The sequence below is a fragment of the Zalophus californianus genome, chromosome 14 (assembly GCF_009762305.2).
Source record: "Zalophus californianus isolate mZalCal1 chromosome 14, mZalCal1.pri.v2, whole genome shotgun sequence".
NCBI classification, from domain to species: Eukaryota; Metazoa; Chordata; class Mammalia; order Carnivora; family Otariidae; genus Zalophus; species Zalophus californianus.
The window spans coordinates 34,524,262-34,548,201 of NC_045608.1; the positions used below are offsets into that span (position 1 = coordinate 34,524,262).

General features: G+C 35.8%; 1 protein-coding gene across 2 annotated transcripts in view; it reads right to left on the bottom strand.

Annotated features, from left to right (window-relative positions):
* Positions 1-1,865: 1,865 nt before the first annotated feature.
* VAPA (VAMP associated protein A) overlaps positions 1,866-23,940 on the bottom strand; it is a 40,904-nt gene continuing 18,829 nt past the window's right edge. The window contains exons 2-7 of one of the 2 annotated variants that reach the window (XM_027575818.2): positions 23,664-23,816; positions 19,813-19,916; positions 19,273-19,353; positions 12,964-13,098; positions 8,585-8,758; positions 1,866-5,243 (exon numbers count right to left, since the gene is read on the bottom strand). In XM_027575818.2, coding sequence (XP_027431619.1) covers positions 5,085-5,243; positions 8,585-8,758; positions 12,964-13,098; positions 19,273-19,353; positions 19,813-19,916; positions 23,664-23,816 — 806 coding nt within the window. In that variant the 3' untranslated portion in view covers positions 1,866-5,084. The remainder of the gene's footprint in view (positions 5,244-8,584; positions 8,759-12,963; positions 13,099-19,272; positions 19,354-19,812; positions 19,917-23,663; positions 23,817-23,940) is intronic. The other variant, XM_027575819.2, reaches the window with a different exon arrangement.

Sequence of the window (23,940 nt, forward strand, 5' to 3'; positions counted from 1 at the left end):
AGTCAGTATTTCTGGAGGTGTTATTCAAGCATCAGTATCTATTTTTTTAAGCTCCTCACATGAGTTAATGTACTACTGTAGTTGAATACCAATGCTAAAAACAGAGTTCTTCATAGTTCCCTGCACCTCCTTTCAAGATGGGGGTTATATACCTCTTACACTGTTGGTGAGAATGCAAACTTCCCCAGCCACTCTGGAGGTTCCTCAAACTTAAAGACAGAATTACCTTACAACCCAGCAACTGCACTACTAGGTATTCACCCAAAGAATACAAAAATACAGATTCAAAGGGGTACATGCACCCAGATGTCTACAGCATTATTAACAATAACCCAAACTATGGAAAGAGCCCAAATATCAACTGATGAATGAATAAAGATGTGGGGTGTATGAGCGCATGTATAGATATGTACATATGTATGTAATATACATACATATATTACATTATACACACACACACACACACACACACACACACACACACAGGAATATTACTCAGCCATCAAAAAGAATGAAATCTTGCATTTGCAATGATGTGAATGGAGCTAGTGTATTATGCCAAACAAAGTAAGTCAAGAGAAAGACAAATACTACGATTTCACTCACGTGAAATTTAAGAAACAAAACAGATGAACATATGGGAAGGGAGAAAAGAAAACAAAGGAGAGGGAAGCAAACCGTTAAGAGACTCTCAATGACAACGAACAAAGGGTTGATGGAGGTGGGTGGGGAATGGCCTAAATGGCTGATGGGCATTAAGGGCATTTGTTATGATGAGCACTGGGCATTGGGTATATTTAAGTGATGAATTACAAAATTCTTCTACTGAATAATATGCTATATATTAACTAGAATCTAAATAAAAATGTGAAAAGAAAAAGAAAAGATGGGTGTTATGTAAAGGAGCAACTGGAAAACAAGAAACAGAGTTCTAAAACAAAAGAAACGAGGTAATTAGGAGGATGTGCCTAACCAGAAAGGGAAATACCTGACCAATCGAGCTTTCTGTTATACATAAAACATTCATAACCTTATGGTCAAGAAAGTGACTGTAAACATAAAGCAATCTGGCAACCACTTCTACTTGGTTTTCAATGTATCACAGAGAAATGATTAAGTGAAAAATATAGGATACAAAGTTGTATGTACAATTATGCTTAAAAAGCATAATATAGGGAAATAAATCACATGTTCATACAAACTGATACTGCTGGATGGCATGATTTGCCATTACTTTTTATCTTTTTATAATTTTTTTCCAAATTCCCTAAAATGAACATATTATTATTCCTACAATCAGAAATGAGGAAGATAAAATTTCCTTTCTTTTAAAGATGAATGTTCAAACTTCTTCACACCAATGCCCATCAGGCTGAGCATTCCCAAGAGGCCACACTGTTCCTGCACAGAACCCTCCAGAAGCATGGCTTCTAACAATGAGCTATCAAATGTGGAACTGAAAAACCCAGCTGTTCCCACTTCCCAAGAAAAAGTACTTTACAGGGGCGCCTGGGTGGCTCAGATGGTTAAGTGTCTGCCTTCGGCTCAGGTCATCGATCCCACCCTGGGATCAAGTCCTGCGTCGGGCTCCCTGCTCAGCAGGGAGTCTGCATCTCCCTCTCCCTCTGCCTGCCGCTCCCCCTGCTTGTACTCTCTTGCTGTCTCTGTCAAATAAATAAAATCTTAAAAAAAAAAACAACAGTACTTTACATCTAGGTCACTAAGCAAAAGACTATCTGCATCAGAACTCATACTAGTGAGTGACTGATTACTACTACTTAACATAAACACAAACCATCATAATCTGTTGAAATCAAATTCCTTTTTTTGTTTCTTGGAAAGGAAAATGACACTTCACCACATTTTTAAACAGTTTATTTATTCACGCAATAGTTTGATTTCCTCTGAAAGCTAGAAAATAAAGATCATTTATTTACCTTCTTATTTTGTTGTTTTTCCATACGGTAAACATTGATCTTTCCCTAACTTCATAAAGGTGAATTTTTTAAAAAATCTATGCACACACCAAAATCACCAAATAGGAATGTGCAAAGCTCTAGGAAAAACTCACTTCAATGTTTTTAAAGTGGCAGAAGATCACAATTTGGGGATATAACCTATTAAGAACTTTTTTTTTAATCTTACTGATAAAACTTCTTTTCAAAGTGGTGCATTTTGATAGATTAAAATCCAAAAATAATCCCCACAGCAGATAATCTCAATTTTAGGAGAACTTCTGAACTAAGAGACTTGGAGAAAGTAAAAATACTGTTTTTCTTTGACCAGAACTTTTGAATTTGATACTTTTTTCCAAGTGTCATTTCTTTTTTTAAAGGTAACAAACCACACACTCAGAATACAATTCTTAAATCTGTTTCTTGTAAGCACAAGAATGGGCAAAGTTAAGGTACATTAGTTATAGAATGAAATAAAGTAGTGCATTTAGCGTCACATATGAACTTAAGGCCTTCATTACTTGACTGTGATTTCAGTATTAGCAACAGTATATCTCCCTCATGCTTACATACACAAGTAAGCAGGCAGACAAAGCAAAAATTTCTAAACATGTAAGGAATGAAGACAAACAATTTAATCCATATATTATCAGTCAATACAGTTGGACTCTTTCAAAGTAACCGTTGGTAGTAAAATAATCTGACATTTTATACAGCAATTAAAAGAACAGAAATTAGGTCTCCTATACAGAGTATCTCCCAGTGTGTAAAGCAGTTAAAAAGCCCATTATTTTGCAGATACTGCCCAGACTACAATCTACCCCCAAACCAACCTTTGCATAATGCATTTTGTAAAATGCCTATCTGAAAATACATTGTATTTCATAATATTTATTACCAATATGGGGGGGGGGGCAGGGAGATCTCTAACCTAAACACTAAAGCCAAACATACATGAGACTATTCAACAGTAGCCTGTAATACAATCTTAGGATACGAAATTTCACATACATTTATTAGATAGCATCTTATGTTCATAATTTCAGTCATGTCAAATTAGGACAAATTTGTTTTCTATGAAGTGACCAAAAAAGACACTAAACTAGAGTCAGGAGAACAGCTCTGCCTCTACCTACCTGTGAGACACAGGGCAAGTTCCCTTAATTCTCAGAAAGGCCTCAGACTCCTCAACTATAAAACAAAGGGGCTGAAATAAACGAGTTCTAAGGAGCATTCCCATACAACGGGATTTTGCTAAATTCTTGAGAACTCAAACTTTCAAAAAATTATAGCCATGAAAATAGCAAGCTTGATACTTATCACCAATAATGCTGACTTATATGGAGAGCTTTAAGCCAAGGAATGAATGATTCTGCATTTATGGGACAAAATGCAAGATGTTTTTTCCACATGCTTTCCCAGTTATCAGAAAGGGAGGGTAATTTTACAATGACTGTAAAGCGTTGGAACAACAGTGAAAACATTACCTGTAACAGCATGCTAGTAATGGGACAGGCATTACTTGCTTGCTTTTAGTAACTTCTGCACACAAGGCAAGAGGTTTTATAAGATACCACAGAGCACAATAACACACTACATGTGGCCTGACAAATTCAAAACATACTCGAAATGAAAAGGCAACCAAAATACTTTAGGGGAACATTTCACTCGTTTATAAAATGTATACAGAGACCTGGGCTTAACACACTTCACTGCACCGCATCAAGTCCCAAAGTCTAGTTTCCCTTTCAAAAAGAAGTGCATCTTTTACAAAATTAACACCTATTTTCAGGAATCAAGAGTCACTTGTATTGGACTGCACTTAGTAGAAAAACTGAATATATTGTCTCTGGTTCCAAACTTTTCTATGCTAATACAAGTGAAATAAATGAAGACGTAAGACTAACTGCAAGAAAGAATCAGACCCTAAAATGCATATTTATACTGAAAATGTGTTTCACATTAATAGGCAGATTTGCAAAGGATAAAGTCATTTTCCACAAAGAAAATTTCCAAGACTTACTAATTCCAAATTTCCATAACAGAAATTTACTTTGAACGTCAGATTGGACAGGAAAAACACCTACTTTTAAACTACTACTATGAAATGTTCTAAAATAAAAGGAGTTCTTAGGCTGGTTAAAAAGCACTGGACTAGAACCAAGGAAAATTAGTCTTCCTTGTGAAGATACAAGAACTTGTTAAGAATGGGGTAACTCAAACGCAACAGAGCAATAACGCATACATATAAACGGAAATATTAGTCTTTTTATTCTCATGGGACTTCCTTATTTTATATTATCTTGAAGACAAACTGATTGTGATCCTCCAAAATACCAAAAGTAGCTTAAAATTTTATCAATCTCTTTCCTTAATAGAATGAGGACTCTTAACTACAAATATTGCAATATCTGAAAGGGTTTCAATGCAAGATAAAATTAAGCATCATAAATTTCCAATTACCATACAATGGACTCGCTGGTATCCCCGCCTAATGACACGACACACAAACAAGCTATCGAGCAAGAATCTGTTAACAGTTTTATTTTTTTTTTTATGTTAAATACCATGGGACAGGATTGTAAGGATGAAAAACTCAGTCAACAACTGCCTCACAAGGGATAAGAAAAATTCTGCCATGATATTAGCAAAGGTAAAGGAGAAAATTTACACTGTAAGAGGCACCATTTCCCCACAGAATACCTCTTGGCATTTCCTGAATGAGTGGGATTAGCAATCTAAATAAATCATATTTCAAGAGGTAACAGCAACAGATAAAATTTAAAGGGATTATTAAAATAACATTTACAAGACTCTGAACAATTCTTGAACTCTTATTAAAACCACAAAGAAAGAACAATTCTTTATTTATGAATTTCATAAAGGACTGAATGTGCAACTGACATCTGCTAGTGATGATCTGGTAATATACAATTTGTCCAGGAGCCGAACAGTTTGTTTTATTGTGTTTTCTAACCGTAAGAGATCATTAAAGGCAAAGCCTATATGACGCTGTACACACAAAAAAAAAATGGTCACCGTGGGCCATACTACCAATGAAATGGTAGGTAAACAAATCTTTTTCTGGTCAAGAGAAAAAAAAAGAAATAGCACTCTGCATGCTTCACTCTACAAGATGAACTTCCCTAGAAAGAACCCGATGAAAATGGCTGCAATTACGACAAGAAGGGAAGGAAGAGGACTGGCGACATTATCTCTGAAGGATGCAGCTGAGGTTGATCCAGGTTTATCCGAATGTGCTACCTTTCTGAGCCTTAAGCCTTCATCCTGAAAAAAATATATGCACAAAGAAGTTTTAAAAACAAATATGCATCCAGTACAACTGCCAAGCTACAGATCTATGGCCAGAAAGCAGGTCAGTGTGCATGTGGCTACAATGGGAGTAGGGACTAACTGCTACCCAGCATTAAGAAGACTTTCTAGGGGTGCCTGGGTGGCTCAGTCATTTAAGCGTCTGCCTTCAGCTCAGGTCATGGTCCCAGAGTCCTAGGATCGAGTCCCGCATCGGGCTTCCTGCTCAGTGGGGAGCCTGCTTCTCCCTCTCCCACTCCCCTTGCTTGTGTTCCTTCTCTCGCTGCGTCTCTGTCAAATAAATAAAATCTTTAAAAAAAAAAAAAAAAGACTCTAGGGTGATGGAAACATTTTAACACTGGAGTCTAGTAATGGCTGCCCAAGTCTACACATTTACTAGAAATGACTGAATTGTACACTCACAATGGGTGCCTTAGTGGAATATAAATTATACCTCAATAATGCCCGTTTTAAAATCTAGAGCTGAAAAATGTACTCCTAAAAAAGTGAAAAATCAGATATTACTGTATTTATACAGAAGGAAAAAAACGCCACTAAAATCTATTAATACAAGTAAGGAAGAGTTCTGTGCATGCACTTATTTCTGTGGTGGCCCTCGGTATTTTCACACGGGTCACCAAAGACCACCAGGAGCAAAGCTGTGGTCTGACAGGTTTACAGACATGTGCAACCAGGGTACCCACACAGCAGAGGCACAAGGAGTATCTGGCCGAAGGAAAAGAGGAATTTTACAGGATTTGGAGGAAGGGGAAATTTCAGGGTAAATTTAAGCAGCAAGTGTTTTGATAAGCTCAAAGCAGGAGGTCCGTGTGTAGAAGGGTCAGCACTGGGTCTTGACTGCCAAGGAGACACCGAATCCTGCTTCTTCAGGAACAACAAACTACAACAGCTATGGAATGTTGTATACAGAACTGCCCCCCACCCCCATCTGAGGCTATGCCACTGGACTGGAAAGGGAGGCTGCTTCTCTGTGTCAAAGTGACTCAGATCCTCTAGACAAGAGTGGGCTGCTTGGTTCTTACTGGTACGACTTTACACAGCAGCTTTTGACAGTATGATTTTAGGGGACAAGGTTTCTCAGTAAGAAAGCAATAGTCACTCAAAATAGGAGGTCGTTATCACACTTTACCAGCCACAGTGTGATCTCAGGAAAAATACTGATACCTAGACAACTGGCTTTATCTGGGTCCATCATCCCAACCAGATGAATGACAGGGCAGATTTTTACTTCCTTAGTGCAAGCTCATTTTTATTTTCTCACACTGATTCCTCTAGTATGGTTACTAATGCCAAATGAAGGAAGAGTCCACCTCAGGTCATACTCTTTTATTTGCAATTACTGGAATTTCTGAGGGTTGGTGGGGTTTTTTAGTCCTACGTTCATTAGTCCTGTGTGAGAAAAAATTATTCTCAATCCCATCAAGAACTTTAAACAATCTTCCTAGTGATTCTGATTTAACAGGTCTGGGGAGGACCTGTATTTTTAAAAAGCTCACTAGGAGATTCAGATGCACAGCCTGGATTAAGAACCACAGGACTAGAGGAATAAAAAGGAACAGTGACAAATTATGATGGGTCTTATGTATGAAATGTTAATAAAGGGCCTGAAATTGATTCTATAAGCCAATGGTCTTCAAGGTTTTTTTGTTTTATCTTTTAAACAGAACATGTTTTCAAATAACATCTCCTACAAAACATCAGCCAATAAATAAATAAAAAGGAGAGACCAGCACCCAAATCTCACCTCTCTCCCTGTCCACTCTTCCTAGTCTCCAGCCCTGCCCTACTCATATCCTTCCTACCATTTCCACTTCCCCCCCCTCCGCCAAGAGACAAACAGTGGCTTTTTGAATAAATGTAATGAGCATGCTAAGGAGCCCATCTTTCATCAAAGAACAGAACTGTGCCATTGAAGTCAGAGCAGATAAAGTAAAGGTAACAAAAACAGCATCCTTAAAAATCTATGATGTGTGGATATAGGTGTGAAATGAATATAATCCTTCCACTACCCCAAGAGGTGTGGGGGCCTCTGAGGGGTACTGTGAAATAGGAAGAGATAAACAATTATTTCAACACAGATCAATTTAAGATACAGTGCCTCTGATTCAGAGTATATGTAGTTCTTATATACATTTAACAGATGGAAGAATCAAATGTAGATTCAGTCCCTTAATTTAGCTTATTTACATATGTACATTTTTGTATCATCGACTTTGACGGCAATTTAAAGGTATTCAGGTCTTGAAATAATTACTTGTCAAAGGCAAATTAATACACCCACACATATTCAAATTAGTCCTCATTCACCAGTTCATCCATTTATTCATCCAAATATATGAATGACTACTATATGCATGTGCTATGAATGCAAAGATGAATGAGCACAGGACCCTGCCCCCAAAGAACTACCGCCCACTAGAGGGAGAAAGACCTCCAACAAACAGGAGCAGGAAGATGACCGAGGTTTCATGGAAACAAAGGAGATAGCATTCCAAAACCATATTTCTTTTCTTCTGGGAGAAGTCCTAGAAAAGGTTATACTGAAAAGATGACAAGAACCAAGGACCAAGAGATAATCACGCATGCATAATGCGCTTATAAGGGTAGGGATGGGATTTCAGGGTGATCCAGTCAGAAGGAAGAACTCAAGCTAAAGCAAAAAAGAGATTAACAGAGAGGCCTCTTCAGGATACTCTAGTACAACACTGTCCAATATAAATATAAGCTTCAAATGTGAGCCACCTACGTATTTTAAATTTTCTAATAGCACATTAAAAAGATGAAAAGGGTAAAATTGTTAATAAAATTCAATCCAATATAACCAAAATATTATTTCATTATGTAGTAATACAAAAAAGAGGTATTTTTTTGTACTAAGTCTAAGAAATCATTCAATGTTTTACACTCACAACACATCTCACTTCAAACTAACCACATTTCAAGTGCTCAACAGCCACATATGTCCCTACTATATATGGGACAGCACCATTTGAGGCAATTCTATGACTAGGGCACAGAATGTAAAGGCTGTTACAAACAAGAGAGGAAGCCAGCAATGCCACAGGCCAGATCACAAATAACTAGGGCATCTACTAGGAAAAGAACTTGCAGGCAATGAGAAGTCTTGGTAAAACTAGAGGCAAGAGTGGGGAGCAAAGGCTAAGACATAATCAAATTAGGAAAAATGAAAAGAAATGACCAAGGATAAATTTAAAACCTGATGGATAACATGGCCTAATAATATTCACATATCTTATGCCTTCATATAAATCAACTTATTTTCAAAAACAACTTACTCTCAGGTGTCGATTTTCTTCTGATAGTTTCATCATTTCTCCCTGAAGTCTTTTACATTCTTCCATGAGTTTCCTTGTTTCAGTATCGTTGAGTGAAACACTATGTGGTTTTGGCATGGGTCCATCTTGTTTAGAGGCATTCAGTGGAACAGTTTTGCTAGGTTCCAGATCATTCTGTATTACAAAGATAGTGGCACTTTTTAACTGACCAAATCTCCTTACAGATTTTAAACAAATTCAAGTTGAAACTCCATATACCTTTCTTTTCCAAAAAATCATTTAAACAAATTTTTGAGGTTGTGATTTCATTAATAAGAACTTTTTTTAAATACCAAATGTTACCGTCATCTGTGAACAATTTTAGGACTAAATCAAGAAAGGTCAGCAGTAAGAGAAGTCAAAATAAGCAGCCCACTCCCTCCTCTACTCCCAAAACCCTTCACACTTACCTCCACCACAGCACTTATCATATATCATAATAACGTATTTTTGACGTTCTTTCCTATAATACTTCAAAGACTGGGAGAGCAAGAGTCATTTCTTTTTGTATTTACCCCTAAACCCAGCACTTTGGCCAAGAGTAGCTATTCAAAGAAAGTATGCTGAATGACTGACACCAACCAAAATCCAAATATGAAGGTCATTTTCAGTGCTCTGATTCTGCAATTCAAATGAGATTCTGCGGGGGTGGGGAGATATTATAGTAATAATTCCAATGAAAATACGAGACTACCTAAGAAAAACACTTAAAACTAAGCTTCAAATGTGAGCCACCTACGTAAGCTTAAAACCTAACTTCTTAAACACAGAAGAGGAGATAATGAACACAAACATATGGTTTTTAAAAAAAAAAAAAAGAGGAGGCAATTCCACATTCTTAAACATAAATAATTCTTTCAAATTATCACCAACACTGTTTACTTTAACTCATGAAATTCCATATGGAATCACAGTAGTACTAAGACACTTTTAAAACTCTGAGCCCTAAAACTGTAAATCTCACCAACACTCACCCAATATAGATAAATATCTAGGGCAGGGCCCTGGGGCCTGTGGTCTAAAGTGCCTCAATCTCCTTTACCTTAATGTCATTTATACTATCACCTACACCGTAACAGTATTAGTGCAACAAGTCATCTCTTTAACTAAAATTTTACTTGCTGGAAATTAAATGTTAGATTTTTTTTTTAAACTGCTTTATTCAGATATAAACTTCTAACAAAAACATATCCAAAATCAACTTTATGGCATTCCACAGTACTCAATAAGATTTAATTATAGGTTACACATCTACCACACCATCCCAGGTCCCAAATTTATATTAAGTGTAAATAATTGTTTTCAAGGGGCAAAACTAGTATTTCTTATGAAGGGAATGTGATTTGATCACTATGCCTACACCCATGTAAAAATCAGTAATGTTATAATGAGGTTCTAATGTATAACACTACATTATTTGACTGTCAACATTCAGATTTTTTCATTTTTCTTCAGAAGCTTCTCAGCTGTGAAGGGTTTTTAAGAAGCCTACTTCCAACTTCCTTCTCTGAGATGTCCTCTTGCTTTCTTGTTTTTCCACCCTATTTTCCCATCCTGACCAATTCCATCTCTATCAGTAAAAATATGTTTCAAATATATTTTGCTCTCCATCAGTATTCTTTCTTAATCTTTCCCTTAACAGTAATTAGAATTCATATCAAAATGATTTTTCAAGTGTGCTCCAATTTCAACCTAGAACAAATCCAAATTCGAAAAGAGGGCAGTTCATTGCCTTCCTCTATAAAGATGAAAGCCAACAATCAACAATATGGCAACTAAGGAATCCTCGGGTTCTGATTGAGAATTGGAAAAAAAAACATATACTCAAAACCAGAAAGTTGACTAAAAAATCAAGAGGAGATACATGAGGCCAACAAGTGAAGAGAAAAAAATTAAAATGAGGAATCATCAAACTCCTCAGTTTTAAATAAATTCTTGAAATTCCAGAAATTCAGAATTATCAGAGGGAGAGGAAACTACCAAGCTCATCAACCCAACCCAACCATTACTTACTATCTTTCAATATTTTCTCATATGCACATTTTATAAAATCAGCATACACTGTAACATTTTTATCTTTATCCACTTATATATACATCTTTTAATTATCATTTTAAATGACACTATATGTCATTATTCTGTGCCTAAAGAAAATTACTTAAACATCTCACTCTTTTTACACATTTGACGGGTAGCCTCCCACTCTTTGGGATTTTAAGTAACATGTCAATGAGTATCTTCTTATGGTTGGCAGAATTAGATTTTTCTTTTTCACTGAAATTTTTCTTAATGTTATATTCTTTATAACAAAAAGGAAAAGAAATGTCATAACCAATTTGTGGAGCATAAACATAAAGGCTAGAATGCAAATGGTATAATGGAGCTTAAATACACCAACAGTGAGTCAAGTTAAGACATGAAAACAAGTTACTTGGAATATACTTCTTGTCAAGCACTATTTAGGCCCCCTAAAAACCAGTCAACATACATAGCAGATGTAATGAAATCGAATTTATTTGTGTATATTTAAAGTATAAGCATATATAACCTAACTTTATTGGGGGTTTAATAGGGGGAATTAGGCAGGGGCTGAGTCATTCATGTAGTAACCATCTACAAGAGCCTGATGGGAACACTAAGGCTGCTATGACTTTATATACTTCCATTCAGGAGCTCCATTACTGAGGTTTGGCTCCAGGAAAACAGCTTGTTCCTTGAGAGTTGCTTCAGACTGGTCCAGAAAGAGGAGACTGGTTGTTCTGAGAACCATGAAACAAGCAAACTAAAGGGATTCAACATGCTGTGACTCTTAGGAAACTGATGAATAGTAACATTATATTAACATTATATTTAACACTGAAGCTAGAATAAATGGGAAGGTCAAGGCCATGATCAAGACAAAAAAATATGCCACAACTTGTACATTTTCCACTATTTTATATTTTTTAGCCTATCTGCAAAAATCCCTTTCCATCCATGAACTGAACTTACTTCTGTATTTCTTTTTAACAACCTTCAGAATTTCAATTCCAATATTCTAAATTATCCCTATTGGGGGTAATTAGAAAAACAGAACAAGGGATTGGAAACAGAAGGCGCAAGGCAAAATAGGTTTTTGCAGTAAAGCCTTGAGAAAGACAAGCCCTGAGCTAAAGAACATAAGTATGAGGCTACATTCCTGTGACTATAATGAGTAGAGGTACATAAATGAATATAAAAGGGGGGGCACCTGGCTGGCTCAGTCGGTGGAGCATACTACTTTTGATCTTAGGGTTTTGAGTTCAAGTCCCACGTTAGGGGATTACCTAAAAATATGATCTTCAAAAAAACATTTTTTAATGTCTATAAAGTAAATTAAGACTAAAACTAAGGGCTGTGGCATAATATTGTTATAGGCATAATTAAGGCCTTGACCTGGGAAGAGACAGTATTTGAAAAATAAGGTTATTGGAGACTTATTTTCACTCTAAAAAACCAATTTACTGTTTCTGCAGAATCATGATTCCCAGAAATAAGTAACTAAAATCACAAAATCAAAAGAAGTATCAGACAAATTTAGATAAAGGATCAAATTTTTTTCTCTGCAAAGCCAAATCAAAGTATAAGCAACCTGTTCAAACTATGGGGTTCCTGAAGTTTCTAGTAAGCAAAAAATGGTAAAGGGAATCATACAGCAACCATTACATCACCCAGAAGTCACCGTTATCTTATTGATGACATGCTGTCATCTTATTTAAGTGAACGTTAAGTACACACGTGTATACATACATACACACACACACACACAAACAAGTTCAACTATGACCTAAGATCTTTAGGGTTTACCCGCATATTCTCCTACCCTGGGGCACTGTAAATAATAATGACAGTTAAAGAGGGATTACCATTATTTGTGTTTGATAACAAAACATTAAATAATAATTTCATTTATCTTTTTAATATATATGAACAAATACTTGCCTGGAGATCAATGTTTGCCAGCCCCTACCTTTACTGCTAAACCTGCTAGTTTATTCAAATAAGCTCCTAACTCCTTTTTTAGGAAATTTCAATGATAGAAAAAATTGTACCAATTTCATAACAATGTTCACACTTAGATTTGTCCTGCTCACTACTGAGATTTTATTAAGTGCTCAATTTGCTTTTTTAGAACAGAGAACAGTTTCTGTGCATTATTTTTAAGTGATCTGTGGTTCTACTGTATTTTTAAACAGCTGAAAATTTCAATTCTATCTACTTCATATAATATACTCATAATACCATGTATGTGCTAGGTAACTACATTAACATAACCAGTAACACTAGTAAACTCCTATAGCTGTTAGCTCCCTAAAACAAACCTTCTGCTTCTCCTGTTTGAACACATTGAGCTCCCTGGGGTCATTCTTCGTATTATAACTGCCAGTTGTTGGAACTGTGTTGTTGATGCTGCTCAATGAAGTGACAGCCGGAGCAGTCCCTGGTAGAGTTATACCCTGAGGTGGCATGGGAAACATATTCTCAGATTCGCATCAAACTGATTTCTCCTGCATGGTACTGGGAATGACTAACACAGAAATCATTAGGTTCTAAGACATTCGCATTTTACTCTATAAAAATGTATTATATATAAGATATAAGACTAATAATAACTATGTTAAAGCAAAAAGTACAAAAGTTTCTGTAGCTTTTTATATTATTTCTCAAACAAAATCAGCTATGATCAATTTGTATTATGCTAATTAAAGGTATAAATCTTATTAAATTAGTGCTCGCCTCATGTTGTCCTAAAATGAACACCTTCTAACTTTGCAGCTCTTAATTTCTGTTGCTATCAACGCTTGTCAATATCTGAAAAACAAGCACTTCATATTTTCTTACCTTTGGTAATACTCAACCTTAACAATTTTAAGTTAAATGAATTTTTTCCTCTTGAGGTTCAAAAAAATAGAGTATTTTATAAACCTCTTCTGTACTCGACAACACCCACCCCCAAACACACACACACGCATACACACACACACACACACACACACACACCCCTCTCTCTCTCTCTCTCACACACACACACACACACACACACACCTCTCTCTCCCTCTCTCTCCCAGGACCAGTAAAGATGCATATAACATTCTAGTATATCAGTATCTCAATTCTCTTCCTACCTTCTCAAATTCCTTTAATACAGGTGAAAATAAGAGGATACCAAAATGCCGATACACACTTTGAAATAATACTTAGTGATACTCAGGTCAATGTATACAACTATGAGAACTCCATCTCACTTAATAATGCACTGTCCCCAATCTGTTCCTTGTCTCAACACAAAACAATGTATACTTAATCATAAAAGTTCTTTGTATACATAAAACCACTGAAATTCCTTGTTCTTGACAACCCATCAGTCTTAAGATAAACTGGTACTTTTTTCCCAGAAAATATGTCATTAACACACATTAGGATGGAGGGCATATATGAAATGCGATACATTTAAGAAATCTGGAAATTTTCAAGTAGAATTGGAGGCCTCAAAAAAAAAACAAAAAAAATTTTTAATTGAACACAAAGAATTAAATAGGTGATAAAACACCATAAAATAACAAGTTAATTAAAACCACATTCAGTCCTGAAAACACTACCACTAGACATTAGATCTCATAATACAGAGTTGATAATAAGAGCTATTAATTCCAAGAACCCAACTTTGCAAAAATAAAGCAGTCAACACTTTAGTTATCATCTGCCTCCAGCTATCAACAATCCAGGGATCATGCTGAATGGCACTTGTTACTAGTGCTGAACACAACTCAACTGAAGACTCTATGGGCCATTAATTTACTGAAATATATCCAAAGACCTGCTGTTTCCCTAGGACTAGGGTGACCACAAATTTTAGTATGCTTAAGAACAGTATTAGTTAACGCTTGCTGTCCTGGAATAATTATTAGTAGTACCTCCATTTATTTAAAAAAAAAAGGGGGGGTTCCTGGAATCCTAGGTCACTCCATCTATGATGCAAATCAAAGAATTATTTCCCAAAAAGATGCCCACTCTAATGAGGGTTGAAAATAAGCTAGAATAGTTTTGCCAAAAAAAGATTTCTTTAAATTATAAAGATTTTAAAAACAAGAACTCAATCATTATACTTCTAGACCTGGTATCTTTTTTACCCTGACAACCACAAAACTTCAATCATTTGTTTATATATTTCAAGGTCCTGAAAACTTGAAAGAAATCAACAAAATAGTAACATACTCTTTTCCACTATTCTTAAGAACATGTAAATGCCTAAACACTAACAGCATTACCTAAAAAGATCCAGATCCTCAAATAGGTTAAGATACACTCACCTAATGTAATTAAATTAAATGCCTATCTACTTCTTTTTGGGGCAAGACGGGATAGGAGGACCTGGGAGCAGGAGTTAAGAGTGTGGGCTGGGGTGGTTAACATAAGCTCAATTTCTCTCTACACAAATATTATAATAAAGTGCAAGTAGGAATGACAAAATAACATTATGAAACCCTAAATAAATTAATGAATCTATACTATAGTTTCTCAATTTTGACCTTATTGATGTTTGGGCCAGATAATTCTTTGTTGGGAGGATTGTCTTATGCACTGCCGATGCAAAGCAGTATCCCTGGCCTCTACTAACCAGATGCCTTTAGGACCCCTCCCTCCTAGTTCTCACAACCAAAAATGTCCCCAGACATTGACAAACGTACCCTCAAGGGCAAAATTACCCCTGGATGAGAACCACTCATTCACACATTGCACACCAATGATCACTAACTTCACAAAAAAAAACAACCAGACATTATATATTGAGACAATATATCACCACCTCCAAAGCAGTGTCTCTCCCCTGCCTCCAGTGAAAATAAATCAAAATCTAATCAAACCTCTAGATCCAACTTTAGAATACACAAAACAAGAGAAGTTCAAGACCACCACAAGGATGTAAGCAGCAAAATCTATTCTACAGGGAAAGTCTATAGGACATAGCCAGTCTGTTAAATAAAAATCTGCGAGAGAAAAACAGAAAGGGAATCTAGAGATTAAGAAGAGATTCAGGAAACATATCATCCAATAAGCAGTATGTGGACTTTATTCTAATCACAATTCAAACAAACTGCAAAAAAATTTTTAAATGACATTTGTGAGACAAATTTGAATCTGCCTGACCAGTTTGGTATTAATGATATTATAAGCTTTTAAAGGCTTGTTGGCATGGATGCAGAGAAAGGGGAACCCTCTCTTACACTGCTGCTGGAATGCAAGATGGTACAGCCACTCTGGAAAACAGTATGGAGGTTCCTCAAAAAGCTGAAAATAGAGCTTCCATACGACCCAGCAATTGCACTACTGAGTATTTACCCCAAAGATACATAGGGATCAGAAGGGGCACCTGCACCCCAATGTTTATAGCAGCAACGTCTACAATAGCCAAACTATCGAAAGAGCCCAGATGTCTACTGATAGATGGATAAAGAAGATGTGGTATGTATACTTACATACACACACACACACACACACACACACACACACACACACACACACACACAATGGACTATTACTCAGCCATCAAAAAAAAAAAAACCTTGCCATTTGCAACAACATGGATGGAACTAGAGGGTATTATGCTAAGCGAAAAAAGTCAATCAGACAAAGATAATTATCATATGAGTTGACCCATATGTGGGATTTAAGAAACAAAACAGAGGAGCATAGAGGAAGGGAGGGAAAAATAAAACAAGACGAAATCAGAGAGGGAAACAAACCAAAACAGACTCTTAACCATAGGAAACAAACTGAGGGTTGCTGGAGGGAAGGAGGGTAGAGGGATGGGGTAACTGGGTAATGGGCATGAAGGTACATGAATGAGCACTGGGTGTTATATACAACTGATGAATCACTGAACTTTAACTTCTGAAACTAATGATACACTATATGTTATTAATTGAATATAAATTAAATTAAATTAAAAATAAAAGGCTTAATGATAGTACTGTCATTAATTCTTTTCTTTTCAAAGTTCTTATCTTTGAGTAATATATACCAAAACAATTCCACATAAAAGTATATTACATCTGGATTTGACTTAAAACAGTATGTGAGATGAAAAGGGGGAGGTGGTTAGATGAATTAAGATTAACCATAAACTGGTCATTGTTAAAACTGGTCATGGGTTCACAGGGGTTCACTGTACTTTTCTAAGTGTTTAAAGTTCTTCCAAATAAAATGTTTTAAAAAATCATTATCTTTAACACTTATTCCTTACCATTTAATGAGGTAGTAACTAGACCATAAGCCCAAGTAGTTCAATTAACGGAAATACATTCTGTAGCTAGTTCATCTAGGCTCAGAAATCAGTCACTGGAGTACTCTGAAATCATACTGAACAGACTTTGGGTTACTAATAATACCTGCTCTGAAAAGGTTCCAGGGCCAAACTATTTCTGTTCATGCTCCATGGTATAGGACTCCAGAAACTCTATTCAGTATTTATTCAAGCCCTTTAGCAGACCCAAACCCGCTTTCTTGGATTACTATGTTGCCTACCTGTATGTAGGTATACCTGCTACTCTCCTCTATGGGGTGCTTAACATGGCTAGGCGCAACTATCATAGCCATATCATTTCCATCAACTTCTGGTTTGGTTTTGTACTCTTATAACCAACAATATCAAATACGTGGGTGAACCCTTCTCAGACTATAATCTCAAATTGTCTGCTATACAAAGTATAACAGAAGTCCAGATGAAAGACAGTCAGCTCTATGTTTATTAAAGAACTGTAAAAGATGACATAACTCTAAGTGAGAAAATATCCAGATGTGTTTCTACTCAATTTTACTTCAGGGAATATATCCAAAGAAAATGAAAACACTACATCAAAGAGGTTATCTGCATCCCCATGTTCACTGCAGCACTGTTTATAATAACCAAGACACAGAAACAACAGAAGTTGTGGTGTGTATATATATATAAAGAAAATGGAGTTATTATTCAGCCACAAAAAGGAAGGAAATCCTATCATCTGTGACAGTATGGATGAACCCCAAGGGCACTACTCTAAGTAAGTCAGAGAAAGACAAATACTGTATGATCTCACTTATATGTGGAATCTAAAAACAAAAAATAAAAACAAATCTATGGAAGAAGATCAGATCTGCGGTTATCAGAGACGGGGAAAGAACATGGGGGAACTGGCTGAAGGTGGTCAAAAGGTATATAATACTTCCAATTATGACACAAATTAAGTCCTGGGGAATATATGTACAACATGATGACTATACCTAACACAGGTGGTATGGTATATTTGAAAGTTAAGACAGTAAATCCTAAGAGTTCTCAACACAAGGAAAAAAAAACATTTTTCTTATTTTGTATCTAAATGGCATAATGGTTGTTAACTAAACTTATGGTAATCATTTTACAATATATGTATGTTAAACCATTACGTTGTACACCTTGAACTTACACAGTGCTGTATGTCAACTATATCTCAATAAAACTGGAAAATAAAAATTAGTCAACCGAGACAACATGCAATTACATTTTCTCAGTTCCAACAAAGAGCTATGCAAAAAAAGGTGGGGGGGGGCTATGCAAGCTATTAGCTTTCTGGCAGCACAAGCAAAAGAGAAAGTAAACTCCAAATGGGAAGCATCAACATGCCAGTGAATGATCACTTTCTATTTCTAGTAAGAATATATGCATTCACATTTTTTATTTTTGGCAAATATCTCAACATCCCTTTAAAAGGGGATTAAAAGACACCATAAATAATTACCACTCAGGGACTCTTTCATTTCAGCTTATCCTAAAAGAGTAAGACAATAGTTGAGCCCAGGTATTTATCTAATGGGCGAATTTCCTTTTCAATAGGGCAAATGGCTTCCAGATCAAGACAACAGTCATGTCAGAATATAACCTAACTGTACTCACCATTTCTAGTTACACGTATAATTTTATATATTAAGTCACCAAAAGAAAAATCTTACTTAGCTTTTTCAAGTCCCTCCAACAAACCATAGAAAAAGATTAAAATCTGCATTTCAAAAGGGGAATAGGGAAAGTGACAACTCATTTTATACATTCACAAAGGACTTTCTAAACTACACACATATATACCTTAGTCCTCCAAATTGTTTGTGCCTCATACTAATCAAAAAGCAACATAAAAACTATTTACTGAGAAATAAAATCAGATGGATTTTGACCAAAATCAACAGTGAACAAAATACCCAGGAATAGCCAAACTTGGAATAAACTGCTTGTCCATGTAAATTAAATCTTTTATCCCCAGGCTGCTGGTACACAGTTGTCAAAAAGTGGTTTTATGTCTATTATTTAATTATATTTATGCAGATATGTGTCTCATTCTAAAGAACTTGAACTGATTTAAAAGTGGCAAAAATTTGGGAGAATTAAATGGTTCTTCTCCATCATGAAGACTGTATTTAAAGTATTTTTCTTCTTGAGTGCACAAAATGTTCTAAAATGAAAAAAGCTATAGAGATTTTTTTAAACCTAAATAACCACTAAGTCTTAAAATGTGGAATAGCATCATCACACAACCCAAAAAGGCCAAAAACAGAAGCAAAATTAATCTAGGTAAATGAGAACTTCATAGCTTCCAATCTTCTCACATTTTCCTACTTACCAATTTATCATTTTCATTGGGCATTTCAAATACACATCTCAATTTAGAATCCATTAATTCATCAGGTTTTGCCTCTTTCCACTAAAAACAAACAAAACCAACATGAGATAGAGAAAGTATGATTGTGACAAATGGGTTTCGCACCTCAAGGGACAACTAACGGGTTTCACCTCAGGGGACACCGCAGCTGTTTGGAGCAGGGGTGGTCTGTGGCTCAGACAGGACGCAGTGCAGCACTCCATACTGATCACCCTGCCACGGTTATCTGGCAATACCACCTCAAGAAACATACTATCACCATCTGTTAAAAATCACACTAACATCTCTAGAGATTGAAGAACTTTCTTCCTAATAGTAGCATTTCTAAATGGTTTCTAAGAAATACTATTTCAAAATTCTTTCATTCTTGAAATTAAGTCAGGTTTATTTATAATTAACAAATTTACATATTTTTAAATTAAAAATTAGCTTTCTCAAATAAGAACTATACGGTTTAAACAACATCCCCCAAAATAAATTCTGTTCCACTTCTATACTTACCACAGCTTCCATATCTGAAGTGTTTGGTGGAGCAAAAATTGTCTGTACCATAAACTTGTGTTTACTCTTCTCATTGGGATCATAGTCAAAAGGCTGTAGCATTACTAAATAAGAAAAAAGGAAATATGACTTTGTGTCTCCTGCATCTGCTTATCATCCCTATTGTTTTATTAACTAATACACAAATTTAAGGAAAACCAGGACGGGTTCAAGAAAACTAATCCTGGATTACTTATATTAAGGATCCAGAATCAACTTTATGGTTTCCAACTATTTTAACAGCCCACAAAATAAACAACTACTTAAAAAATAAATATAAATCTATGATTGTCCCCTCTAAATTCAAGTTTGGGAAAATTTTCAAAATGTTGCCAACTATTATAATACCTGTAAACTCAGATTAAAATCTAGTAAATTGTCTATTAAAACCAGTTATAAATATAAGGCTTCATTTGGTATTTAGTGATATTATCTTTTAGAATTAGACAGCTGCGATACGTAAAGGAGAATTTAAAAGTTAACTTCAAAACTCACTACCATATTTTAGTGTTCTAATAAAGCTAATTTTTCAAAAATAGATTTTAAATAAACACCATTCAAGAAGTTTATCAATCTGTTTAAATCTGATTCTAAGAAAACAAAGTAACAAGGAAAAGGCATACTCTCATTATTTCCAGAAATTTTCTAGCATCCTAATAATGTATTCAAATTTTTCTAAGCACTCAAGATTTTCAGTAGCCTTTAAGAGGATTTTTAGGGATTCCTTATAACTAGAGGTGATGTGAAACTTTTATTCAATTTATATTACAAAGACTATAAGAACAAATCCACAGTTACACAAAATATATATATGGTATTGTACAAATTATTCCCCTGCTAATGTGTAAATTATTTCTAAGATATATCTTCTGTACATGTACATCAACGATTTCAAAAAGACAAATGCAAATAACAACTACATAAGACATATTCTAAGTGTATCTGAGATGTCTGTAACTCCCATCATGGCCAAAAAAATTTTTCAAGGGACAAATACATAGCAGAAAAAAAAGCACAGGATAAATGCCTCAGGATCCACATAAAGCACAGTATATGTTCATTAATGCCCTTCAACTGAGCAATCACTGTAGGTTTATCAGGAGGAACTGAATAAAAAGAAAACTTAAAACATGACTGTGACTTTATGACAATTATATTGTTATTGCAGACCATATAAGAATTAAACAATCTTAAAAATATATATAAATATGTCAAACTGAAAGAACCCACAAAACTAAGTGGAAAAAGGAAAAAAGAAATGAGTATGTAATACAGAGTCAATCAAGGAAAGTTGCTAGAAGAAGGAAGTACAGTTTGAGGGGCTCCTTATAAGGAAAGGCAATACACTAAAAATTGAAGAGCTAAATTCCAATTGGAGAAGAATCTGAGGGCACGCTATGTAAACAGTAGTGTATCTGAAGTTTTTAGTATGTCAGATGCTCAAGAAAAGGGATTTATGGAAGACAAAGTGTTTTGGTAAGTACAGGTTGACCCCTGAACGACATAGGGACTTGGGATGCCAAGCCCCCATGCAGTTGAAAATCCACATATAACTTTTGGCTCCCCAAAAACTTAAGTACTAATAGCCTATTGCTGACCAGAAGCCCTACCAATAACATAAACCATGGCATTAACATATTTTCTATACTGTATTATGTACTGTATTCTTACAATAAAGTAAGCTAGGGAAAAGAAAATGTTATTAAGAAAATCATTAAGAGGGGCATCTGGGTGACTCACTCGGTTGGCTGTCCAACTCTTCTTGATTTTGGCTCAAGTGTGATCTGAGGGTCATGAGATTGAGCCCCGTGTTGGGCTCCAGGCACAGCAGGGAGTCTGCTTCTCTCCCTCTCCCTCTGCCCCTCTCCCCACTCACACGCACACTCTCTCAAATAAATAAATCTTTTAAAAAAAAAAAATCATGAGAGGGTGGCTCAGTTGGTAGAGCATCTTGGTTTCAGCCCAGGTCATGATCTCAGGGTCTTGAGATCAAGCCCTGCATTAGGCTCTGCACTCAGCAGGGTGTCTGCTTGAGATTCTCTCCCTCCCCTGCTCAGGCACGCGCTCTCCAATAAATAAGTAAATCTTTAAAAACGAGAGAGAGAGAGAGAGAGAGAGAGAGGCGCGCCAGAGTAGCTCAATCCAGTTAAGTGTCTGTTTTCAGCTCAGGTCATGATCCCGGTCGAGTTCCCTGCTCAGTTGGGAGTCTGCTTTTCCCTTTCCTGCAACCCCTCTCCCACCCCCAGCGCATGTGCACACTCTCTAATAAATAAAATCTTTAGAAAATAAATGAAAATTTTAAAAATCATAAGAGAAAACACACTTACAGTACTATACTATCTTTATACCGAAAAAAACCCACATGTAAATGACCTGTGCAATTCAAACTTTTCTTAAGAAATAATAATACAGTAAAACTTCAGCAATTCAGAATCCTCCAAAAAAGTCATTCTGAATAGTTTTACAGATTCCTAAGGATAAAACTAGATGCATCAAGAAACTATTTTTAACCACACGGATAGAAATAATTCTATTTTCTTCCAACTTAGCTAAAAGGCTTAAAGATTTAGAGACCAACTTCCAGAATGCGTGTACTCATTGCTTTATCTTCTTTCCCATCCATCTTTTCCATGAACTTGGACAAACACAAACACATTCCTCCCAGGCCACCATATCACAAGACTCACCAAAAACATCTCTTCTAGGGCCTACTAGCTCTGAGTTTTTGGCTGTACCTACAGTGTCGCAGAACTCTACAGTAAGTCCTTCGCTACCTTTGCAGTCAAGTTCTACTTCTAAGTACTCTCCATGGGCTTGCTGTAGGCTCTCACTCTTTGTATAATTTGGTGTTTTTAATCTGCTGTAGATTTAAAAACCAGGAAACTGATACAGAATTAGCATCTTAGGATTACTTATCAGGATCACCCAAGCATGTTTTGGTTTTTAAAACACATACATGGCTAGGCCATGCCCCTATAGATTCTGAGCTGAGAGAGGTCCACACGTGTTCCTGCTCCACCTGTTATCAGGACACAGAGTGGGAGGTGAGAACTACTGCTAGAAAGTAAGAGTAAATTGTCTCTGTGCGAAGCCTAAGAAGTTCTCCCACAATTAAGATATGTTCTCATACTTGCTTCCTATTTCTTAACTATGTCAGATAATATTGTTAAGGAGTACTGTTTTGGGAAGTCTGATAGAAGAAAGGAAGTTTATAGAGAGCATTAACTATAGCAACGGCAGAGACTCCACAGCAGGAGTAAGCAATCCATACATGGAGGGAACCAAGGATACTCCTTGGACTACAAGTAAACACAAAAGGGAACCAAAAAACTAAGCTTTGGCATTTATAATGAATGGTAGCAACACTCATTTGATACAATCAGCAAAAAAGAGGCATTGTACATTTTTAAGACTTAGAATAATACTTGTATAGCTGAACACAATATGTAACAAGAGCCAGAGATCTGAAAACAATGATCAATCACAAAAATGATGTAATATTTCAAAGATAAATAAGGGCAGAGAATGTGGTACTGAGCGGTAGAAATAAAGGATATAAAAATTTTAAAATGACAATTATTGTTTATAAATTGACCACAGACACCCTCAACCACAAGATAAGGGTGAGAAATGCTCTGCAACAGCTGCATATAGTAAAAGATAACAGAAGGACATGACTAAAGGCAAGCCAGAATAACTTAAAAACTATTTTCCTCCCTCCAAATGAAACCCTGCTAATTAAAACCAAATTCAACATAACCATAAAAAGGTCAGAATTCAATACTGTTCAAATTCAGAACACGATTTGCTACCTGAAACAGTCACAGTCAACCCTGGGTCAATAATTCCACTGTTGGGCCTCACACAGTACCGACGAGGTGCTGTAGTCTTCACTTTAAAACACACTTTTCTATCAGATGGATTTCGCAACTTAAGATTTGTAGTGACTACATCTGTGAAGGGGCCTGTAAGGTTTAAAAAACAAAAACAGAAAAAAATGTTAATTGGATTCACACATATAAAGCAAAATTCAAAACTGAATGTATATACCCTTTTATTTAAAGTATATATTGAAGTCTGTGCACCTAA